This window comes from Leopardus geoffroyi, chromosome C3 (genome assembly GCF_018350155.1).
Source record: "Leopardus geoffroyi isolate Oge1 chromosome C3, O.geoffroyi_Oge1_pat1.0, whole genome shotgun sequence".
Taxonomy (NCBI): Eukaryota; Metazoa; Chordata; class Mammalia; order Carnivora; family Felidae; genus Leopardus; species Leopardus geoffroyi.
In genome coordinates, this window is record NC_059338.1 from 68,104,194 (window position 1) to 68,123,997 (window position 19,804).

The 19,804-nt window shown below is 42.4% G+C and overlaps 1 protein-coding gene across 1 annotated transcript in view; it reads right to left on the reverse strand.

Moving 5' to 3' along the window:
• Positions 1-4,750: 4,750 nt before the first annotated feature.
• Positions 4,751-19,804, reverse strand: part of LOC123586590 (dynein axonemal heavy chain 14-like) — a 47,587-nt gene continuing 32,533 nt past the window's right edge. Inside the window, exons 5-7 of the mRNA XM_045455815.1 lie at positions 11,204-11,334; positions 8,461-8,613; positions 4,751-7,315 (exon numbers count right to left, since the gene is read on the reverse strand). Coding sequence (XP_045311771.1) covers positions 7,199-7,315; positions 8,461-8,613; positions 11,204-11,334 — 401 coding nt within the window. The 3' untranslated portion in view covers positions 4,751-7,198. The remainder of the gene's footprint in view (positions 7,316-8,460; positions 8,614-11,203; positions 11,335-19,804) is intronic.

The following is a 19,804-nucleotide window of genomic DNA, read 5'->3' on the forward strand; positions in this document are numbered from 1 at the left end:
CAGGGATGCGATGATCATCTATTTTCTTGCAGACAAACTTCTCAGAACTGTCTCTCAGTCACCTACACGGCATGTGACTCAGGTTCGGACAGAGAGACAGAGCCCGCGTCCTTGCCGACCAACCTCTCCGACACTTCGGCGTCAGCGGTACCATCTCTACCTCTGGGTACACACCGACCTCGATCCTGCCTCCTAACTTCTGACCTTGCTATGTGCTCTGTCTAAACTATTCCCTCAAGACCCCCTGTGGACGTGTCCTTCTCATCAATGAGGCCTCCACTTAAAGAGCACCTCTCTGGCCGTCCTACTTAAAGTTGCAACCACACATCTCTGCTTTATTATCTTTCTGGCCCCTATCACCAGCTGAAATAATCTTATTTATTTACTTGTTATCTATCTCCCTCCATGAGAATGAAGTTCTACAGGAACACAGACGTTGTACGTTTTTTACACGATGATACCTCCAGTGCCCAGAACGGTGGAGCAAAAGTACACAATAAATACTTGTGAGTAACTTCTCTGCTACAAAATCCACTCACTTCTCTTATAAAAGTAAACTTCCTCAGGTTCTTAGTTATTCCAACTATTTGGTATCAAATGTAACCATTTAAGATACGACATCTCTTCTCCTAGTCTCCACCAGGTAGCAGCAGACCACAAGGAAATACATACATTAGAAACAAAAAAATTATGGTAACAGCACCGTTCTGTTCGGGGACGGGTGCGGCGTGGTGCACAGCACAATGTACGGACGCCTGAAACTAATGTAACATCAGTTGTCAACTACACACGAAACAAAAGGAAAGAAAAAAAACAGGTACAAACACTAGGAGAACAAATCTGGGACCGCTGTGTGAAGGATCGGACTCGCAGAAACCCTGGTGTCCTTGTCCCGCCATGTCACTCAGAACTGGATGAGTTATTAAGTGATGACCTCGAACCAAGCCGCCCCAGCCCCCTAATTCTGATCTATTTTCCTCTATAACATTCCTTCTGCCCCTGGTATTCCACGTATTTATGTTTTTACCTCTTACCCACTACAAGACATTTGAGAGCAAGACAATTGTTTTGTTCAACAGAGTCTCTCCAGCATCCAGAACAATGCGTGGTTCTTGCAAACTCTCAATAAATACTCATTTAATGAATCAATGCATGAAAAATACACGGTTTCCACACGGTCATTATACACATTATACACATTATACACGGTCATTATAGTTAACTTAAATCTGACCATAAAAAAATCTTTTTCTTACAATATTTATCCAAAAAGATGGGCGTTTTCATACCTGAATGGGTAAGCTTCCTTTATCTAAAGAAAACTGTATCGCAGCATAATTGACATACAGTATTATATTAGTTTCAGGTGTGCAACACAGTAATTTGACACTGTATACCCTGTGAACTGATGCCTACAATAAATGTAGTTATCATCTGTGACCGTACGGTTAATACAGCACTCATGACTGTATTCCATAGGCTGTACATTCCATCACTGTGACTTATTTCATAACGGGAAGTCTGTACCTTCTCTTCACTCGTTTCATCCCCCACCCAGCACCTCTCCCCTCTGGCAAGACACAACTCTGTGCTCTGTATCTACGAGTCTTGGTTTTGTTTCGGTTTTTAGGTTCCACATATACGTGAAATGATGTGGTATAGTTCTTTCTCTGTCTTACTTCCCTTAGCAGAATACTTTAGGGTCCCATCCGTGTTGATGCAAATGGCAAGATTTCATTTTTTTTTTCTGGCTGAGTACTGTTCTGTTGTATATAGGTACCACCTTTTCTTTATCCATTCATCTCTATCAGTGAGCCCTTTGGTTGTTTCTGTGTCTTAGCTATTGCAAATAGAGCCACCAGAAACAAAGGAGTGCATTATCTTTTCAAAGTAGTCTTTTCATTTTCTTAGGATACCCAGAAGTGGAATTGCTCGATTGTTCGGTAGTCCTAATTTTAATTTTTTCAGGAATCTCCATCCTGTTTTCCATAGTGGCCGCACCAGTTTACATTCCCACAAGCAGTGAGTGAGGGCCCCTTTTCTCCACATCCCCATCAATTCTTGTGATTTCTTTTTTTAATAATAGTCATCCTGACATGTAGCAGGTAATATCCTATTGTGGTTTTGACCTGCATTTCCCTGATTAATGATGTTAAGCATCTTTTCATGTGTCTGTTGGCCACCTGTATGCAGGCCCTGGAAAAATGCCTCTTCATATCCTCTGCCCATTTATGAGTTGGATTATTTTTGTTACCGAGTTGTATGAATTCCTTTTTTTCTTTTTTTGGATATTCACTCCTCATTATATATGATTTACAAACATCTTATCCCAGTCAGTAGTTGGCCTTTCCATTCTATTGATGGCTTCCTTCACTGCTCACAAGCTTTTCCGTTAAATGCCATCCCATTTGTTTACTTTCCCTTCTGCTTCCCTTGCCTTTAAGTCAGATCTAAGAAAACATCTCCAACAATGACGTCAAGGAGTTTACCACCTACTTTCTGTTGGGTGTTTTATGCATTCAGTTCTTACTTTCAAGTCTTTAACCCATTTTGAGTTTACTTTTGTGTGTGGTGTAAGCAAGTGGTCCAGTTTTCCCCACACCATTTGTTAAACAGACTTTTTCCCGTGGCATATTCTTGCCTCCTTTGTGGAAGATTAATTGGCCATATAATCGTGGGTTTATTCCTAGGCTCGCTATTCTGTTCCTTTGATCTACATGTTTATTTTTGTGCCAGTACCATACTGTTTGATCACTACAGCTTTGTAGTGGATCTTGAAATCTGAGATTGCAATATCTACAGCTTTATTCTTCCATACATAGTATAATGTCACGTGTAAATAATAACAGTTTAATTCTTCCTTTCCAATTTGGATGCCTTTTATTTTTTTCTTGCCTAACTTCCGTGGCTGACTTCCAATTCTATGCTAAGAAATGTAGTCACCCTTGTCTTGATCCTGACCTTAGAGTAAAAGCTTTTAGCTTTTCAAAGTTGGAATATTATTTTAGCTGTGGGTTTGTCATATATGGCTTGTACTGTGTTGAGGTACATTCCCTCCATATATACTTTGTTGAGAGTTCTTATAAATGAATGTTGACTTATGTCAAATGCTTTTTCTGCATCTATTGAGATGATGCAACTTTTATCTTTCATTTTTTTTTAATGTGGTGTATCACAGTATGTCACATTGTTTTCCAGATGTTGAACCTTTCCATTCCTGAAATCAATGCCACTTGACCGTGATGTATGATCCTTCTAACGTATTTTCTAATTTGATTTGTCAATATTTTGTTGAGGATTTTTACATGTATGTTCATAAGGGATATTGGCCCGTAATTTTATTTTTGTGGTATCCTCTGGTTTTGATATCAGGATAACTGATGGCCTCATAAAAAGACTTTGGAAGCTGTCATTCCTCTTCTTTTTTTTTTTTTTTTTTTTGGAAGAGTTTAAGAATAATAGGTATTAAATATTCTTTGAATGTTTAGTACAATCCACCAGTGAATTCTGATACTGGACTTTGTTGGGAAGTTTTGGATTATTATTTAATCTCCTTACTAGTAATTGGTCTATTTAAATTTTCTACCTTTTCATGATTCGGCCTTGCTAGGTTATATGTTTCTAGGAATTTATCCATTTCTTGTAGGTTGTCCGGTTTGCCTGTGTGTGACTGTTGTCTCTGTTATGATTCTTCATATTTCTATGGTGTCAGTTATAACTTCTTTTGTTCTGATTTTGAGTTCTCTTTTTCTTCATTAGTCACCAATTTCATCTTTTTGTGGAACGAGCTCTTGGTTTCATTGATCTTTTGTCTTTTTAGCCTCTATTTTACTTATTTCCACTCTGATCTTCATTATTTCCTTCCTTATACTAACTTTGGGTTTCATTTGCTCTTCTTTTCCAATTCTTTAGGTTTAAAGTTAGGCTGTTTGGGATTTTTCTTCTTAATGTAGGCCTGTATTGTTATGAACTTCTCTCTCGTAACTGCTTTCGCTGCATCCTGTAGATTTTTGATATGTTTTTCATTTGTCTCTAGGTATTTTTTTTTAATTTCTCCTTTTTTTCCTTCAAAGGTCCCTTCATTTCAGTAGCATGTTGTTTAATCTCCACATTTTTGTGGTTTTTCCAATTTTCTTCTCGTAGCTGATTTCCAGTTTTACACCATCATGGTTGAAAAGATGTTTGATGATTTCAATCTCGTTAAATTTACTGAGATATTTTTGTGGCCTAGCATGTTATTTACCCTGAAGAGTGTGCCGTGTGCACTCAAGATGAAACATATTATGCTGCTTTTGAATGTAATGTTCTATATAGATCTATTAAGTCCATCTGGTCTAATGTGTCATTTGAGGCCAATGTTTCCTTACAGACTTTCTGTATGAATGATGTAATTATTAACAAAAGTGGGATGTTAAAGTCCCCTCCTATTATTGGATCGCTGTCTCTTTCTCCCTTTATGTCTGTTGATATTTCCTTTAAACATTTTGGTGGGTTCATTAAACATTATGTTGAGTTCATATACATTTATAAATATTATATCCTCTTGCTGGATTGACCCCTTTATCATTATCTATTTAATGCCCTACTTTATTTTCTATAAGTCTTTAAGTCTATTTTGTGTGAATATAAGCTACCATAGCCTTCTTTTCATTTCCATTTGCATAAAATATATTTTTTCATACCTTAACTTTCAGTCTGTGTGCCGTTACTTTTGAAGTGAGTCTCTTGTCAGCAGCATATGGAGGAGACTTTTTTTTTAGAAGCCCATTCAGTCATTCTACATCCTTTGATTGGGGAATTTAGTTCATTTACATTTAATTTTAATAGGTATGTACTTACTGCCCTTTGTTATTGTTTTCTAGCTGTTTTTATAGTTTCTGTTCTTTTATTCTTCCCTTCTCTCTTCCCCTGATGTCTGATAACTTTCTTTAGTGTTGAGATTCCTTTCTCATTTTGTGTATTCATTGAAAGTTTTTGTGGTTATCATGAGGTTCAGATACAACATCATACATATACAATGATGTGTCTTAAGTTCATAGCAACTTAAATGTGAATATATTCCAAAATTCTACATTTTCATCCCCCTCTGTTAATGTTTTAGGTTTTTTGTCACATTTTACAACTTTTTATGTATTCCTTAACTAATTATTGTAGTTTTAGTTAATTTTACTATGTTGGTCTTTTGAATTTGATTAGTTTTATAAATGATTTACTACCTTCACTATATATTTACCTTTTCCACTGAGATTTTCACTTTCATATGTTTTCTTGTCATTAATTTCTTGCCATTTCTTCTTAGCTTAAAGAAGTCCCTTTAGAACTTCTTGCAAGGCTGGTTGAGTGGTAATGATGTCCTTTAGCTTTTGTTATATGAAAATTCTCTGTCTCCTTCAATTCTGAGTGGCCGGGTACAGTATTATCGGTTGCAATTTTTTTGTACTTTGAGTATGTCCTGCCGCTCCCTTCTGCCTTGCAAAGTTTCTGCTAAGAAACCTGCTGATAGCCTCCTGGATTTACCTTGTGTGTAAACAAGTTGTTTCTCTCTTGCTGCTTTTAAGATTCTCTACCTTTAACTTTTGACATTTTAATTATATCTTGGGGTGAAACCCTTTGGATTCTTATTTGGCACTCTCTGGGATTCCTGGATGTGGAGGTCTGTTTCCTCTGCCAGATTAAGGAAATTTTCAGCCATTATTTCTTCATATAAGTTTTTCTGCCCCCTTTTCTCTCCTTCTGCGGCTCCTATAATGTGAATGTTACTTTGCTTGAAATTGTCCCATGGGTCACCTAAGTTGTCTTCATTTTTTAAAAAATCTCTCTCGTTTTTGCTGCTCTGTCTGGGTGAGTCCCATTGCTTTGTCCTCTGGTTCACTCTCTGACCTCTTCTGATTCACCCAGTCTGCTGGTGAACCCCTTTAGTGTATACTTCAGTTATCTGTTCTGCTTCAGCTCTCCGACTTCCATTTGGTAGTCTCTCATGTTTTCCATCTCTCTGTTGCAGTTCTCACTGTGCTCATCCATTCTTCTCCCAAGCTCGGGAGGCATCTTTATGACCACTGCTTTGAACTCTCCATCAGGTAATTTACTGACGTTACCATTTCATTAAGGTCTTTTTCTGAGGTTTTGTCTTGTTCTTTCATTTGGAAGAGAATTCCTCTGTCTCATCTTGCCTGATTTTCTGTGTTTTTTTTTTTCTATATATGAGGCAAAACAGCTACCTCTCCCAGTCTTGAAGAAGTGGCCTTGTGTAGATGACCCCTGAGACCGAGAAGCACAATCCCATCTGGCCACCAGTGCCAGGTACTCCAGGGTAGTCCCGAGTGTGGGCTACTCGCACCTGCTGGCTGTGGGGAGGCCGGGGCTGTGGCACTGAGAGGCATGGCACTCATCTGGCAAGGTGGGTGCAGTTATGGCCAGGGGAGGACAGGATGCCTGCCCAGCTGGCTGTGGTGCAGCTGTGGCATGGAGTGATGGGGCATGCCCAAGTTACAGGAAGATTGCCAAAATGGCTAATGCCAACACTGGCATTAGCAAAGTACGACAAGATTGCAAAATGACACCTGTCCCAGAAAGATCCTGCTTCTCTGGCATTCACTTCAGGAATAAGGGGGTCAGTCTCCTTTCGGTATGGCCTAGATGCTTCTCAAAGTGCAGCTTTTGTTCTGGGTCCCAGGGTGAGTTGAGTGTGCGTGCAAACCCTTTACGGGCAGGTTCTCTGTTCCCCAGTTTTATGGTTTTCCTGGACACAATCCCCATTGTTTTACATTTTGGCAGCTCATCTCTCCGGTGCAGAACCCAACAACTGAGGTGCCTGATGTGTGAAACATTCCCTACTCCTCAGGGAGAGTCCCCACATTTTTGAGATCTCTCCTGATTGTGGCTGCCGCACTGGGGGTAGGCTGTTTGGTGAGACCATGTCTCTGTCTCTTCTACCCGTCTCCATGCGGCCTCTGTCCTCTGTTTCCAGGACTTTTCCAGAGGAAATTATTCCACGTGTAGGTGTGTTGTGTCTGTGGGAGGTAGTAAGTTCAGGATCTTCCTGCACCTGCATCTAGCCTAAAACGCCCCTATGGAGTACCCCGTTTCCTCTGTAACTCCCCACAAAGATGGCACCGGGCGGCAGAACCCACGTGTCAGCCGAGCGGTTCCTGTTTCAACAGGACCGTACTGCAAATAACTGGCTGTGTTTTCTTTCATCTCACCGAAACTTGGAAAATATCCTGAACTGCTGCAATAAATGGTAACACGTTCTTTCCAAAAGCCATTCCACAGTCGGTACAGATTCTACTTCTTCTACGCCACCTACGTTAGTAACCTGTAAACACAGAGCACAAAAGCATGACTTTATTTCCTTAAAACAAATATGCACAATTTTCAAGGACTTAGGCAACCCTGGGTTTGCCTCATAACTACTTGCCTTGATAATGAGGCCTGTTCTGTATACGACCTCCACCACTTCGTCTCTACCCAAACTTGGTTTCCCATCCCACACGGCTTCCATTCTTGCCAGTTTTCTAATGCTATTTCTTGTGCTCCGATAGAGAAAGAATACGAGAAACTTCCTCACCTTGACGTACTTTTCACAGATGCCTGTTCTTTTCAGTCTCATAATTCTCACATTTTCTATACAGGTAGTATTTATGGGCTCAATTTTAACTACAGGGCTAGAGTGGTTCCAGAGGGGCTAATAATCCCATTGCCAAGATACCCCATTTTGACATTCAAGAACCACAGGGCTTTCTTTCCTCAAGGAATTCTCTTCCAAAGAACCCCTCTCCCCCATGTGAATGGTAGCCTTTTCTTAAATGTCTTCTAGAAATAAAAGTATGCCTATATCACCACATACGTATTTACGTGCGTACTTTTGTTTATATAGAAGTTGTTCTTTCCATTTTCAGTTGATAATACACACGGGGCGTCCCCACACGTGCACCTACAGATCTGCTTCATTTGGATGTGGCCCCGCCCACACGTGCTTACAGTGTAGCCGGAAGGCTGGCGCCACAGACACTAAACAAACAGCCCAAACAAGTAACAAGTAGTAGGATCACAACTTGTGATCAGTATCAAAGCGCTGGGGGGAGTGGGGTTTCTACCTCTGGCAATGAAGTTTCTGACCAACCTGAGAAAACAGTTTTTTCTTTTATTATTATAATTCCTATGATGTCAGCAAATCCCTGTAGTCTAGTTTTCTTTAAACACACACACACACACACACACACACACACACACACACACACACACACTTAAGGTATTGGAGATGAAATTGAATCCCCAAACCTAAATCTCTATAAAAAAGAAAAGGAACCTCGCCATTAAAAAGCTTTCTCCCAAAGAGGATCTGAAACATAAGCTACTTCTCAAATGGCCAGGTTTGTCTGAAACACACAAAGATATTCTAAATTGAACAATATTTTTCCATTATGACTCTCCAAGCTGAGCACGCCCGCCCTCTGTTACCTTGGAGACAGATGATGCTGTAATAATCCAGAATTCTTTGCCATGTCTAGCTCTGTGAGCAGAGACCACCTGGAGGTCATACGGATTATAGACACCTTTACGATTTTTCCGAGAAAGGCAATATACAAATTCTCCATCATCTTTTAAAGGTTCCTGAGGTTAAAAAAATTTTAATTAACTTGATCAAATTAAGTAGTAAAATGGCTGAACAGGTTACTCAATAAACTGAAACGATTTTAGATGAAAATTAAGAATAATATCCCTGAGGAAAGTTAACATCAAATTGTGTCCAACCGAAGTTCAACAAGATCAATCTTATGAAAGATTTAAAATATATAATTTTCATTCTTACAGCGTGGTGAAAAAACATTCACGAAAACTGATCTATGTGCTCACTCATGCGTGCTTATTCACACAAAGAACTTGGCAACATACGTTTTACAACACACTCCACCTTCAGTAAATCTTCCAACACCGGAAGCCTTTTGAGCATATTAATCATTTATTTTGTTAATGACGGTGGCTTAGTATTAGAGTAACAGTAGCTAATATTTGTTAGGTAAATAATTTGTTAGGTAAATAATAAATATTTAATAAGTAATAACTTTCATATATGTTATATTAATAACCACGAGAATTTAATTGCTTTAATTTTTTAAATTAACCACGGACGATGATCGTTAAACCGATGCAGAAATTACTAGTTTGAGAAATTAGGTCATTTGAGAAGAGTCACAAAGACAGGCAGGGGCAGGCTAAGATGTGAGCATGTGTCTGACCAAACCCACACTCCGACACACTGCAATTTACCCCAATGCCTGCTTCTTTTTTACCTGGCATTCTTGAGAAATCAGCCATTCCACATTAAGAAAAAATTCGAAGTGAAATTTCTTTCTTCTGGTTTTGAACATTTTTAACTTTCACTATGAACCCTCTATAAGAAAGTTCGAGTTAGTCATTCCTGGATAATTAAATGTTATTATTAAAAAAATTATAATTCAGTGATGCCTTCAGAAGCTATTGAACTGAGTAAACAGTTTCTAATTACTGGAATTTAAAATTCTGGATCCAGTTTTACTTCTTAAAAAACCGTCTTCCCTTAAGACCCTTCGTGTTCCTTCTCAATGTCTCAACCGTTCCCCTTTCTTATTCTGACCGGACACAATGCATCCCTGGAAACCTTAAGAAACAAGTCTACAAACCGCGAGTCAACGTTAGTAACTCAGCTCTGGGTGGCCACGTGCACGGTGGCGGCTGTGCTCCAGTTACTGGGCCACTCGAGGCATTTCTGTTCTAATTATCGTTCAAAAAGTTAAGGATGTTAGAACCTTAACGCAGACACGACTCTCCCAATGGGTCGTGTATGTAATTAAATCATCCACGTACGAGAAGCACAGTATGTTCCAATTAAATATTGTCTTTCGATTAAAAACAAGTATTTGTTTCACATTCTCAATCCTCTCTTCACATACACGCGAAACACACCTTGTCAGTGAGTCCAGGGGCATCCAGCTCAGGGACAGCTTTGTGAAACCACGGCGCCCACCATCTGCCAGGCACACGCCACGCGCATTGCCTCATTTCCTGGCCACCACTCCCTAACATTAAGTACTATTATTTCCGCTTCAACATCAAAGAAGCTGACGCTCAGAGAGGCCAGGAACTTGCCCAAAATAACGCCGGGAGCGTACAAATAGAGCCTCACACCCGGGAGACTCCGATTCCATCTGCGTGGTGCTTGCCTTTACGTTAACGCTGCCTCCGACAACGATCAAAAGAGCACTTATCCTCCTGGTGACAGCCTAGAGCAGGGCCAGCAAACCACAGCCGGGCCCATGTGCCTGTTTCAGTAAATGAAGACCCCCTGGAACACAGCCACACCCACTTGTTGCTCCCGCACCACGATGACAGACCTGAGTGGTTACGACAGAGGTCAGGGGGCCCGCACAGCCTAAAATATTTACCATGTGGCCTTTTTCGGAAAAAGGGAAGTCGGCCCCTGGTCTAGAAACACCGTTCTCAATTGTGCATCAGAATCGCCTGGGGCAGCTTCATAAAACTCGGATCGCTGGGCTCCACCCCCAGAGTCTCTGACTCACAAGTGGGGGCTAGAGAGGGGACTGTGGATTGCTAAAAAGCTCCAGGGGACACTGATGCTTCTGGCCTGGGGCCTGCCATTTGAGCGCCCTGGGTCTCCGGAGTAGGACGAGAGGGTCCTGCCCAGTCTTCTGTAATGAAGGAGGTCACAGGAGGCAGAGTTACCAGTGCTTGTCGCTGCCTGTACTCTCCGGTCACGTGACCCCGGACATGCTAGAACTTCCCCGAACAGGAAGGGATAAGGACATACACAGATAATGAGACAGAAAATGGGGCACAAGCAGTAAGGGTGCAGATACATGCTACAAACACACGTTAGGATTTCTTCTTAAATCGCAAAATAACTGATAAACAGGAACATAAGAATAGATTCAAATTTCAGACACATGTCCTATCTGTTTCTCCGTTCTTGGAATAAGTGAAATGAAATGATGCCCCACACTTTCAGTTTTTGATTGTTTTGGGTTTTTTTTTTTTTTTACATCCAACACTTTTATAAGCATGTACTATGAAATCATGATCGTTAATTTGATGTTAATGGGATATTTAATTTTGATGTAATATGTGCAGTGAATGAAATAAAGATTAAGATACAATTTCAAATAACAACTTTTATAGCACAAAACTGAATAAAACAGAGTAATACCTTTAGAATAATCTTCTGAACTGCAAGTTTGGAACTTTTGTACTCCAAACAGCGCTGCGGTAACACTGTTTGCCAGCCAAACTTTTCTCGTAGCCTTGTAATATGTCTTGTCACATCATCATCCTCCGGTTCTGGTTTACAACATTAAAAAAAAAGATCTAATAGAAGTGTGAATATGGGCATCACTTAAGGATAATGTATACTACTCCAAATATTTCTACACGGAGAAAACATTTTAATGGGAACTTAAAAGTTTACACAAAGGCTCTATAATTGGAAGAGAAAAAATAGCTTAAAATTTACTTTTAACATAAGCTGGAAAGAAGGAATAATATTTTTCCACCTAAGAAAGGTATCGCAGAAGCCCTAATTCTGCAATCACACGGTTGGTGGCGCGAGAAGACACTGGAACAGGCGCCAGTTAGAAGGTTTTCTTAACAGAAGCCTATGCTGGGCTGGGAAAGAAGTGATGACCACCCACGGTGGGAATATGCTTCCTGAAGATACTCATCCCACAGACACCGTTGAGACCTTTTTTTTCTTGATCTCTTTAGCGGCTAAAGATTCTCTCCTTCTGGAAATGTTCCTGTTGCTTGGTTTGTATCTGCCATGCCTACAGGTTGTCCCTCTTGGCCCTTAAGCTTTTCTTGATACATCACGGGAAGGGAAGCAATCCCAACACCATGCTGGCAAAACCGACAATGCTATGAAGTTGTTCAAGATTTCTGGTCCTCTTGCGGCCCCTGGGTGGCTCAGTTGGGTAAGCGTCCGACTTCAGCTCAGGTCATGATCTCGTGGTTTGTGAGTTCAAGCCCCACGTCGGGCTCTGTGCTGACAGCTCAGAGCCTGGAGCTGCTTCGGATTCTGTGTCTCCCTCTCTCTCTCTGTCCTTCCCCAGCTTGTGCTCTCTCTTTCTCAAAACATTTAAACATTTAAAAAAATATTTAAAAAAAGATTTCTGGTCATGTAGAAACAACAAACACCAGCTGATGGAAACAGGGTCTCTGCTAAGGATTAAGGGAGACTTGAACTGTTATGTAAAACAGCATCAGGACAGAATGAGGGTAAGGTACTGCAAAACCCCAAGAGTCGGCTCCTCTTTAAACCTTGTGCCCTTGGCCTCAGCCTCGTCTGGGCCCTATCCGTTGCTGAAACACACAAAGAAACTTAAAATTCTTAACTGACAAGACAGCTAGTTAATATTAGTACAAACAGAGACCGGCACAAGGGACCAAGACGTAAGGAATACAGACGAGGGTACAAAAACACCTACCTACCAAAATCAAAGGATATGGTTATGACCTAGGAAAATAGATCAGAGAACCTATTAGAGTCCAGAGATAGGACCATTTACAAAAGACAATCTAGTAAGTGAAAAAGATATTTCAAATCAATAGAGGAATCATTACCTGTTCACAAATCACAATGGCAAAGTGGTTAGCCACTTGGAAAACTATGCAGTTATATGCAAGTGTAAATTACACATGGATTACAGAAGTAAATGTGGAAAAGAAAATGATAGAAGTATTAGAAGAAAATATAGAATATGTTCCTGAAAAAGAATGTTAAAAAAAATAATAAATTGGACTTCTTCAAATTTAGCAACTTATGTGCAAAAAAGCCACCATCAATAAAGTTAAAGCATAATTAACAGGTGAGAAGAAAATGTTTATAACCTATGTAAGAAGCTAAGGATTAACGTATAAAATATTTTAAAGCGTATTTTAAATAATACGTTTAATTAACATATAAAATATTTCAGTAAGAAATAAACATTCTGATACAAAGGTGAACAATTTATAGGAAAAGACAAACAGCCAGTAAACATACTAAAAAATGTTTAACCCAGTTAGTATTCAGGAAATCACAATTTGAAATCATAATGAAAAATCATTCTCACCCATCAGACTTGCAAAATATTAAATTAGAAAATATCAACTGCTGACCAGCATATTCCTCTTATGTAATATTGTAAAAGCACCCATCCGTTCTTGGTGGCTACCTGGCAGATTTAATGAACTGATGGAGGCCGTTGGGGAATGGAAGCGATTTAGGGCAAATTTTAAAAAAATGACTTTTCACAATAAATAGTAAATTTAAGGAAAACATACAGCCTCCAAAAAGCCGGGGGGAAATTTCTGTCGAAAGCCAGATTAATTCAGAAAATCACAGATATTTACTAAAACCGGACAGTAGTTACACACCTTAACACTGGAGTGTGAGGCCCCGCCCTAGCATGCTGGGTGCACGGTACGATCCCAGACAGCAATTCTTTACATCAGAAATAGAAGATGAGCCTGCATCCCACTTTCGCAGTGAGTCACGAATCCGGGGACCAGGGGCGCCTGGGCGGCTCAGTTGGTTGAGCGATGGACTCTTGACTTCAGCTCAGGTCATGATCTCACAGTTCGTGAGATTGAGCCTCACGTTGGGCTCTGCCCTGACAGCACGGAGCCTGCTTGGGATTCTGTCTCTCCCCCTCTCTTTCTGCCCCTTCCCTGCTCACGCACGTGCGTGCCTTCTCTCCATTTCTCTCAAAACAAATAATCACGGAACTCAAAACAAAACAAAACAAAAAGAATACGGGTACCAAAAGTCAGGTCAGGAAATTGTAACTTTCAAGAGAAAGCCTTCCAGAGAAAAACCATGAAACAAGAAAAAGAGAGAGGGAGAGAGCAGCATAAAGACTACATTAACTGTGCTACATAGACACAGCACAGCATCTTCTGTTCTAGACACAATAAAACCTCACCACCGAGCATGGAGGCTGAGCTTCTAGTTCCCTCGCCTTCTCAGCTCACAGCCTTGAAGAGGCACTACCACAGGACAGAATCCTCGACAGCAGCAACAGTGAAGACAGTGGCGAAGAAAAGTTCTGGCATCTTAAGGGGAAAATTACATTATCTTCAGAATGAAAATAAAACTTTTCTTTTGAAAAAAGACTGCTGCCTTAGAGTCGAAGATGTAAGTGATGATACTATCCCGCCATGTGAACGTGTCGTCATAATGAAAAGCCGTCAAGCAGCCATACTGCCACTGAGTGCTACGTGAGCTCCGAGGCGGGACGCCGCTGCACTCTAGGGGCCTCGCTGAGAGCTCTAAGAGACTCACAGAATGCATGTTAACCTAAGGCTCAAGACGGGCAAAAAGAGAAAAGAGGGCATTCTACACACAAAAAAAGAGCGAAAGAGTAAATTCCAAAGGCACACGTCAGCAAGAATCATCTCAAAAAGACAGGTTACAAAAGGTTACAATAAAATGTCACGTAGGCATAGACTTTAACACTTCCACTGAAGCATGACATCCACGGAGAAACACACACGGCACGCATAGGTAGAGGACTTCGTGCACAGCAGTCAGGAAGAAAGCGACATCAGCCATCCTAACGTCCCCCCTGAAGCCCTGCCCTATTACCATTCCCGCTTCGACCCATTCCCACAGAAGTATCGCTCGCTGATTTCTAAGATTAGAGATCAGTTTTTCCTAGGGTTTATTCATATAACCGAATCGTACCGCATGTATCCTTCTCTGTGTGACCTTCCCACGCACAAAATAATGCATGTATTTAATGGATGTATTAGTTATCCACCAACGTGTAAGTAACTGTCCTAAAACTTGCAGGTTTAAAACAAGAAATGTTGATCATCTCTCAATTTCTATGGGTCAGGAATTCAGAAGGAGCTTAGCTAGGTGGTTCCAGCCCAGATTCCCACGAGGGCACAATCAAAATGTCGGCCAGGGTGACAGTCACCTGAAGGCTCTGGGGCGGGAGGATCACTTTCCAGGACAGCGCACTCGGGTGCCTCAGCTCTTTCACTGTGTGGACCTCCCCGCAGGGCTGCAGTGTCCCACGTGACACTGGCGTCCCCCAGAGAGTGAGCAGAGCGACAAAGCAGAAGGCACCGCTACACTTGGTCACACACTGTCCCTTCCACCACACCGTACTTTGTCGCTTCCACCATACTACTTGGTTAGAACGGAGGCTGTGAGTCTGGCCTTCACTTAGAGGGAGAAGAGCAAGGCTCCGCCTTTTGAAGGAAGGGGTGTCAGAACAGATGTGGACAAATTTTTAAACCACCGTGATGGATGAATATAAATGGAGAAAATGCATAAAACCGTAAATGGAAACGAGTCACCGATTTCAGAATAACTGTTCGCTGGCGTGAACTGTAACTGGGGCCAGAGAATGGGCAGCAGAAAAGGGGAGTGCCTTTCGCTACACCTGCACCATGTCACCCCTGTACCTGCCTTCTACTGCTGCGTAACAAGTTACCACAAACCGGATCTAAGACGACACACCTTCAGAGCCCCACAGTTTCCAGGGTCAGGGATCTCGGCTCAGCGTCTGCAGGGCTGAAACAGAGATGTCGGCTGACCAGGCCCGCATCTCGAGACACGCTAGGAAGCGATCCGCCTCTAAGCTCCCCTCAGGTGTTGGCAGAACTCGTTTCCTTGTGGCTGCAGGACCGAGGTCCCCATTTTCCTGCTGACTCTTGGCGGGGTACTCTCGTGAGCTACTTGCGATGGGGCCCCGCCCACAACATGGCAGTTTGCCCCTTCAGTGATGGCAGTGTGGCATCTACTACTGCCTCTGGTCTCTTTTACAGGCCAGGTCTCTTTTATAGGGAGGGCTTGCCCAGGAAAAAGGGCCTTAACTACATCTCAGAAATGCCACACGGAATGACCTACTTCTGGGAGCAAGGCTCCATCCCGCTGGGGTCCTGCCTGCACTCGCAGGGAGGGGACTGCGGAAGCACGAACCCCCACACCCACGCAGTGGGCACCTGGGTGGCTCAGTCACTTAAGTGTCTGACTTCAGCTCAGGTCACAATCGATCTTGCAGTTCATGGGTTCGAGGCCCTTGTCAGGCTCTGTGCTGACAGCTCAGAGCCTGGAGCCTGCTTCGGATTCTGTGTCTCCCCCTCTCTCTGCTCCTCCCCTGCTCATGCTCTGTGTCTCTGTCTCTCAAAAAAAAATAAACATTAAAAAATAAATAATAAAAAAAAATAAAAGAATGAAGCCTGTTTATGTCAGGCCCGGAAATTTAAGCTTCAATAGCTTTACGATTAATCTGCCCTGGACCGTGGTATGTCAGTAAAACATAGAAAAGTTTCCTTTTCCTGTCAAACTGAAAATATTAATACAAATCAGAATTGGAGGCATAGAGAAAGTACAAACTGGAGAATGTCAGTAAGAAATTCAGTTTCAATGAATTACTTATTTGGGGACTTAACCTCTGTGTCAGACGAAGACACAAAATTATTAAATATAATGATACTATAAAATTTTACTGAAAGGAGAAGACAAAACCACACAACTTCATTTTCTTCACACTTCTCTAACCATAACCTTCAGGGATTGCTCCTAATTAAGAACATAGTGAACCATCTGTCAATTTTTTGATCTATTGATATTTTAGGTTTTCAAGGATTTAAAAAAACCCAACAATTCTAAGCAACCCGAATTCAGTAAGACTGTTTCTCCTAAAATCAGTGTCCTACTTAAGCACATAAAACCACAAAATAATCTGAAAGAACGTAGTGTCTTCTAAACAAGCTGGGTCTGCGATGCTACGTACCGGTCCTATCATACGACGCAAGCCTTTTCTTCTTAACTTTTGGACAAGCGTTAGTTGGGCCCTTTTTTTCCTTTGATACCTCTTTCTTCTTATGAGGAACTGGCTTTGAAGGCTCCTGCAGAGTTCTACTTTCTTGAAGGTACTCTGAAAACAAAAGCATCATTAACTGAGTAACCAGCACGCGCCATACACGATGGCAGGGCCCGCTACGTGCCAGGCCACGCAGGAGATCACAGTGCAATTTCAGTCTCTAAGAGCACAGGCTCCGGGTCAGACGGCCCGAGGTCCACGCGCCGTTCCGAGCTTCCCTGTCCAGTCCTGCGATTTACTCTGTGAGGAACCGTCCCCCTCCCTTTCCTCACCTGGGAAACGAGGACTGTTCCAGGGAGAACCTCGGAGGGCGTTAGGGGCTGAAGCCGTTCCTACGTTTAAAGCGCATGGTAAGTGCTTACAAAGACCAGTATTAACTTTATTGTTACAATAAACCTTTAAAATGCAAATGCTCCTGTGAAATCTACGACAAAAGCTTTTTTTATTAACTGCGGTTTAGTAACAAGGCCAGAAACAGATACAAATGCAGAAAAGTCACATTTGGCCAATTTCCCAGATTCCTTCTATGACTCACCTGACCGGTGGGATCTCAGCATGAAGAAGGCAGAAATTACTGAAAATTTTTTGTTTCAAAAATTTTTGTTTCAAAAGCAAACAAATTATACATTTTCTCCTTGATATGATGAAAATGTATGTAGTGTGGTGAGCCTCCAGTTAAGTAGGGAATAAGATACGATAATTACATACAACACAAAATGAGTACAAGCAACACAGCCGGTAAGTTCCGTTTCCACCCAAGTCCCAAGTCAGAGGAGACAGAGAGAGAGAGAGAGAGAGAGAGAGAGAGAGAGAGAACGTCCCATCTGTACAGAGACCACACACCCACCCGGCCGGAGGAATCACATGTTGAGGAGGGTAAGGGCTTTCACTGCGGCGGGGACAGGGCTGGGGAGGAGAGAGGTAAGAAAACACAAGTACCGTCCAGGGGACCGTGAGAACGTCTCTGGGAAAGAGCCATGAAACTTTCCCTTCTCCCCAACATCGAGCCCAGGAGTTTCCCACACTCCTGTGCCTTAACTGAAACCCGGTGATCTCCCAGACGTCACACACACGCAGCCCTCTCAAGCACTGGTCGGTGACAGTCCTGCACCCCGCGTGCCTCAAGCCTGGAAAGTGGGCTCGTTTTTGTCCCCGCTCCCACTTCCACTCCCGAACCATTACGTCTCACCCTCTTAAACAAAACCCTACGCCCGAAACTCATGCCTTCTCACTACATCCTACTCTTGCACAGCTCACTGACATCCACCAATGAATCTGGGGCCCAGGCTCCAGCGAGGGCCTGTTTCCCCAAATCAGACCTGCCGTCTTTCTGGCGTCTGATACAACACCCTGGCCCGCTCCCTGAACATCCTCACCTCTAGCCCGATCACAACCCAGCACCTGCCGTCACCTGCCTGTCTCCTTCCTGCACACTTAACGCTCCCAACATCACGTTTTTAACTTCACCAGCACCTCCAGTTCATGGCCCCATCACTGACGATCCATCATCCCTCTGTTTATTTTCCTCTTTCTCTCTATCCAGCTGAAATTATGTCGCCAACATGCTGCACCCTCACCGTCTTTTGATCTCATCTCCGTGGCAGAGCAGCGGCCCTGGACGAACCCAACTCTGCATGCTCGACTTGCCCACGTCCCGCAGCCCAGTGCCGTCACACAAAGGCCCACAACGAGTGGATCGGTAACTCCTGAAGGTCACCTTTATTAATCACAACCTGAAATCCCGGTCTGCCTGGCTGACTTGCCCTTCTGGCTCATCAGTGGCTAGAATTCCTCCATGCACCTCAAACCTCTGAACCTCCACCTTCCGCTCTCTACTCATCTGCTCTTCATGCCTACTTTCCGGGGAACACAAAGGCATCTGGTGGGAATTCTCTCAACGTGCCACGACTACACAAGCCAACGAACCCACATCTGCACCCGTCTTTCCCTCCTGTCCCTTCTGACTTAAATAAGGGGGGTGTGTTTCTCTTCCCATCCAAACCAATCCTTTCCGCCTTTTGCCCACACCACCCCCGCATGCCTACACTATTAACGATTCTTCTCTTCCTCTGTGTGTCCAGCTCCCAGCATGAATCACCTCATCCTAGACCACACTCCCCTCCAGTTGACCATCTCTATCTTGCCTTCCGTCACAAACTTCTAGAAAGAGTTGCACGTCATCAGTATTCTGTTTCTTCATCTTCTGCCACTTCTTTTTCTCTTCTGGGCAGGTTCTGGACCTCCACTCACACAGCACTCCTGCGACTGACCCTTCAGGGTTACTACTTCAATGCACACTTTCAGCCCTCATTTTACTCACCAGTATCATTACTTTCAACCTCTCCTTCCTTTGTAAGCTATAATTGACAAATAACATCAGGTTGGCTTCGGGTGCCCAACACGATGATTTGATACTTGTATATATTGCAAGATGATCACCACAAAGAATCTAGCTAACATTCATCACCACGCAGTTACAATTTCTTTTCTTGTGATGAGAACCTCGAAGATTTACTCTCTTAGCAACTTTCAAATTTGCAAGACAGTATCATTAACAGTCACCATGCTGAACATCACATCCCCACAACTTGTTTATAACTGGAGTCTGTATGTCTGACCACCTTCACCCATTTCACTTGAGTCTTCGTGTGTGTGTGTGTGTGTGTGTGTGTGTGTGTGTGTGCGCGCGCGCGCGCGATTCGTCCTAAAGGTCTTTCAACTGTTTATCCTTTCAAAGAAACATCTCTTGGTGTCATTAATCTTTCCTATTGTCTTTTTAGTCTCCATTTCATTTACTTCTGCTCTGATCTTCATTATTTCCTTCCTTCTACTGACTTTTTTTCTTTTCTACTTCAAGTGTAAAGTTAGATTGAGATTTTGCTCACTTAATTGAAGTAGGCCTGTACTGCTATGAACTTCCCTCTTCTAACTAC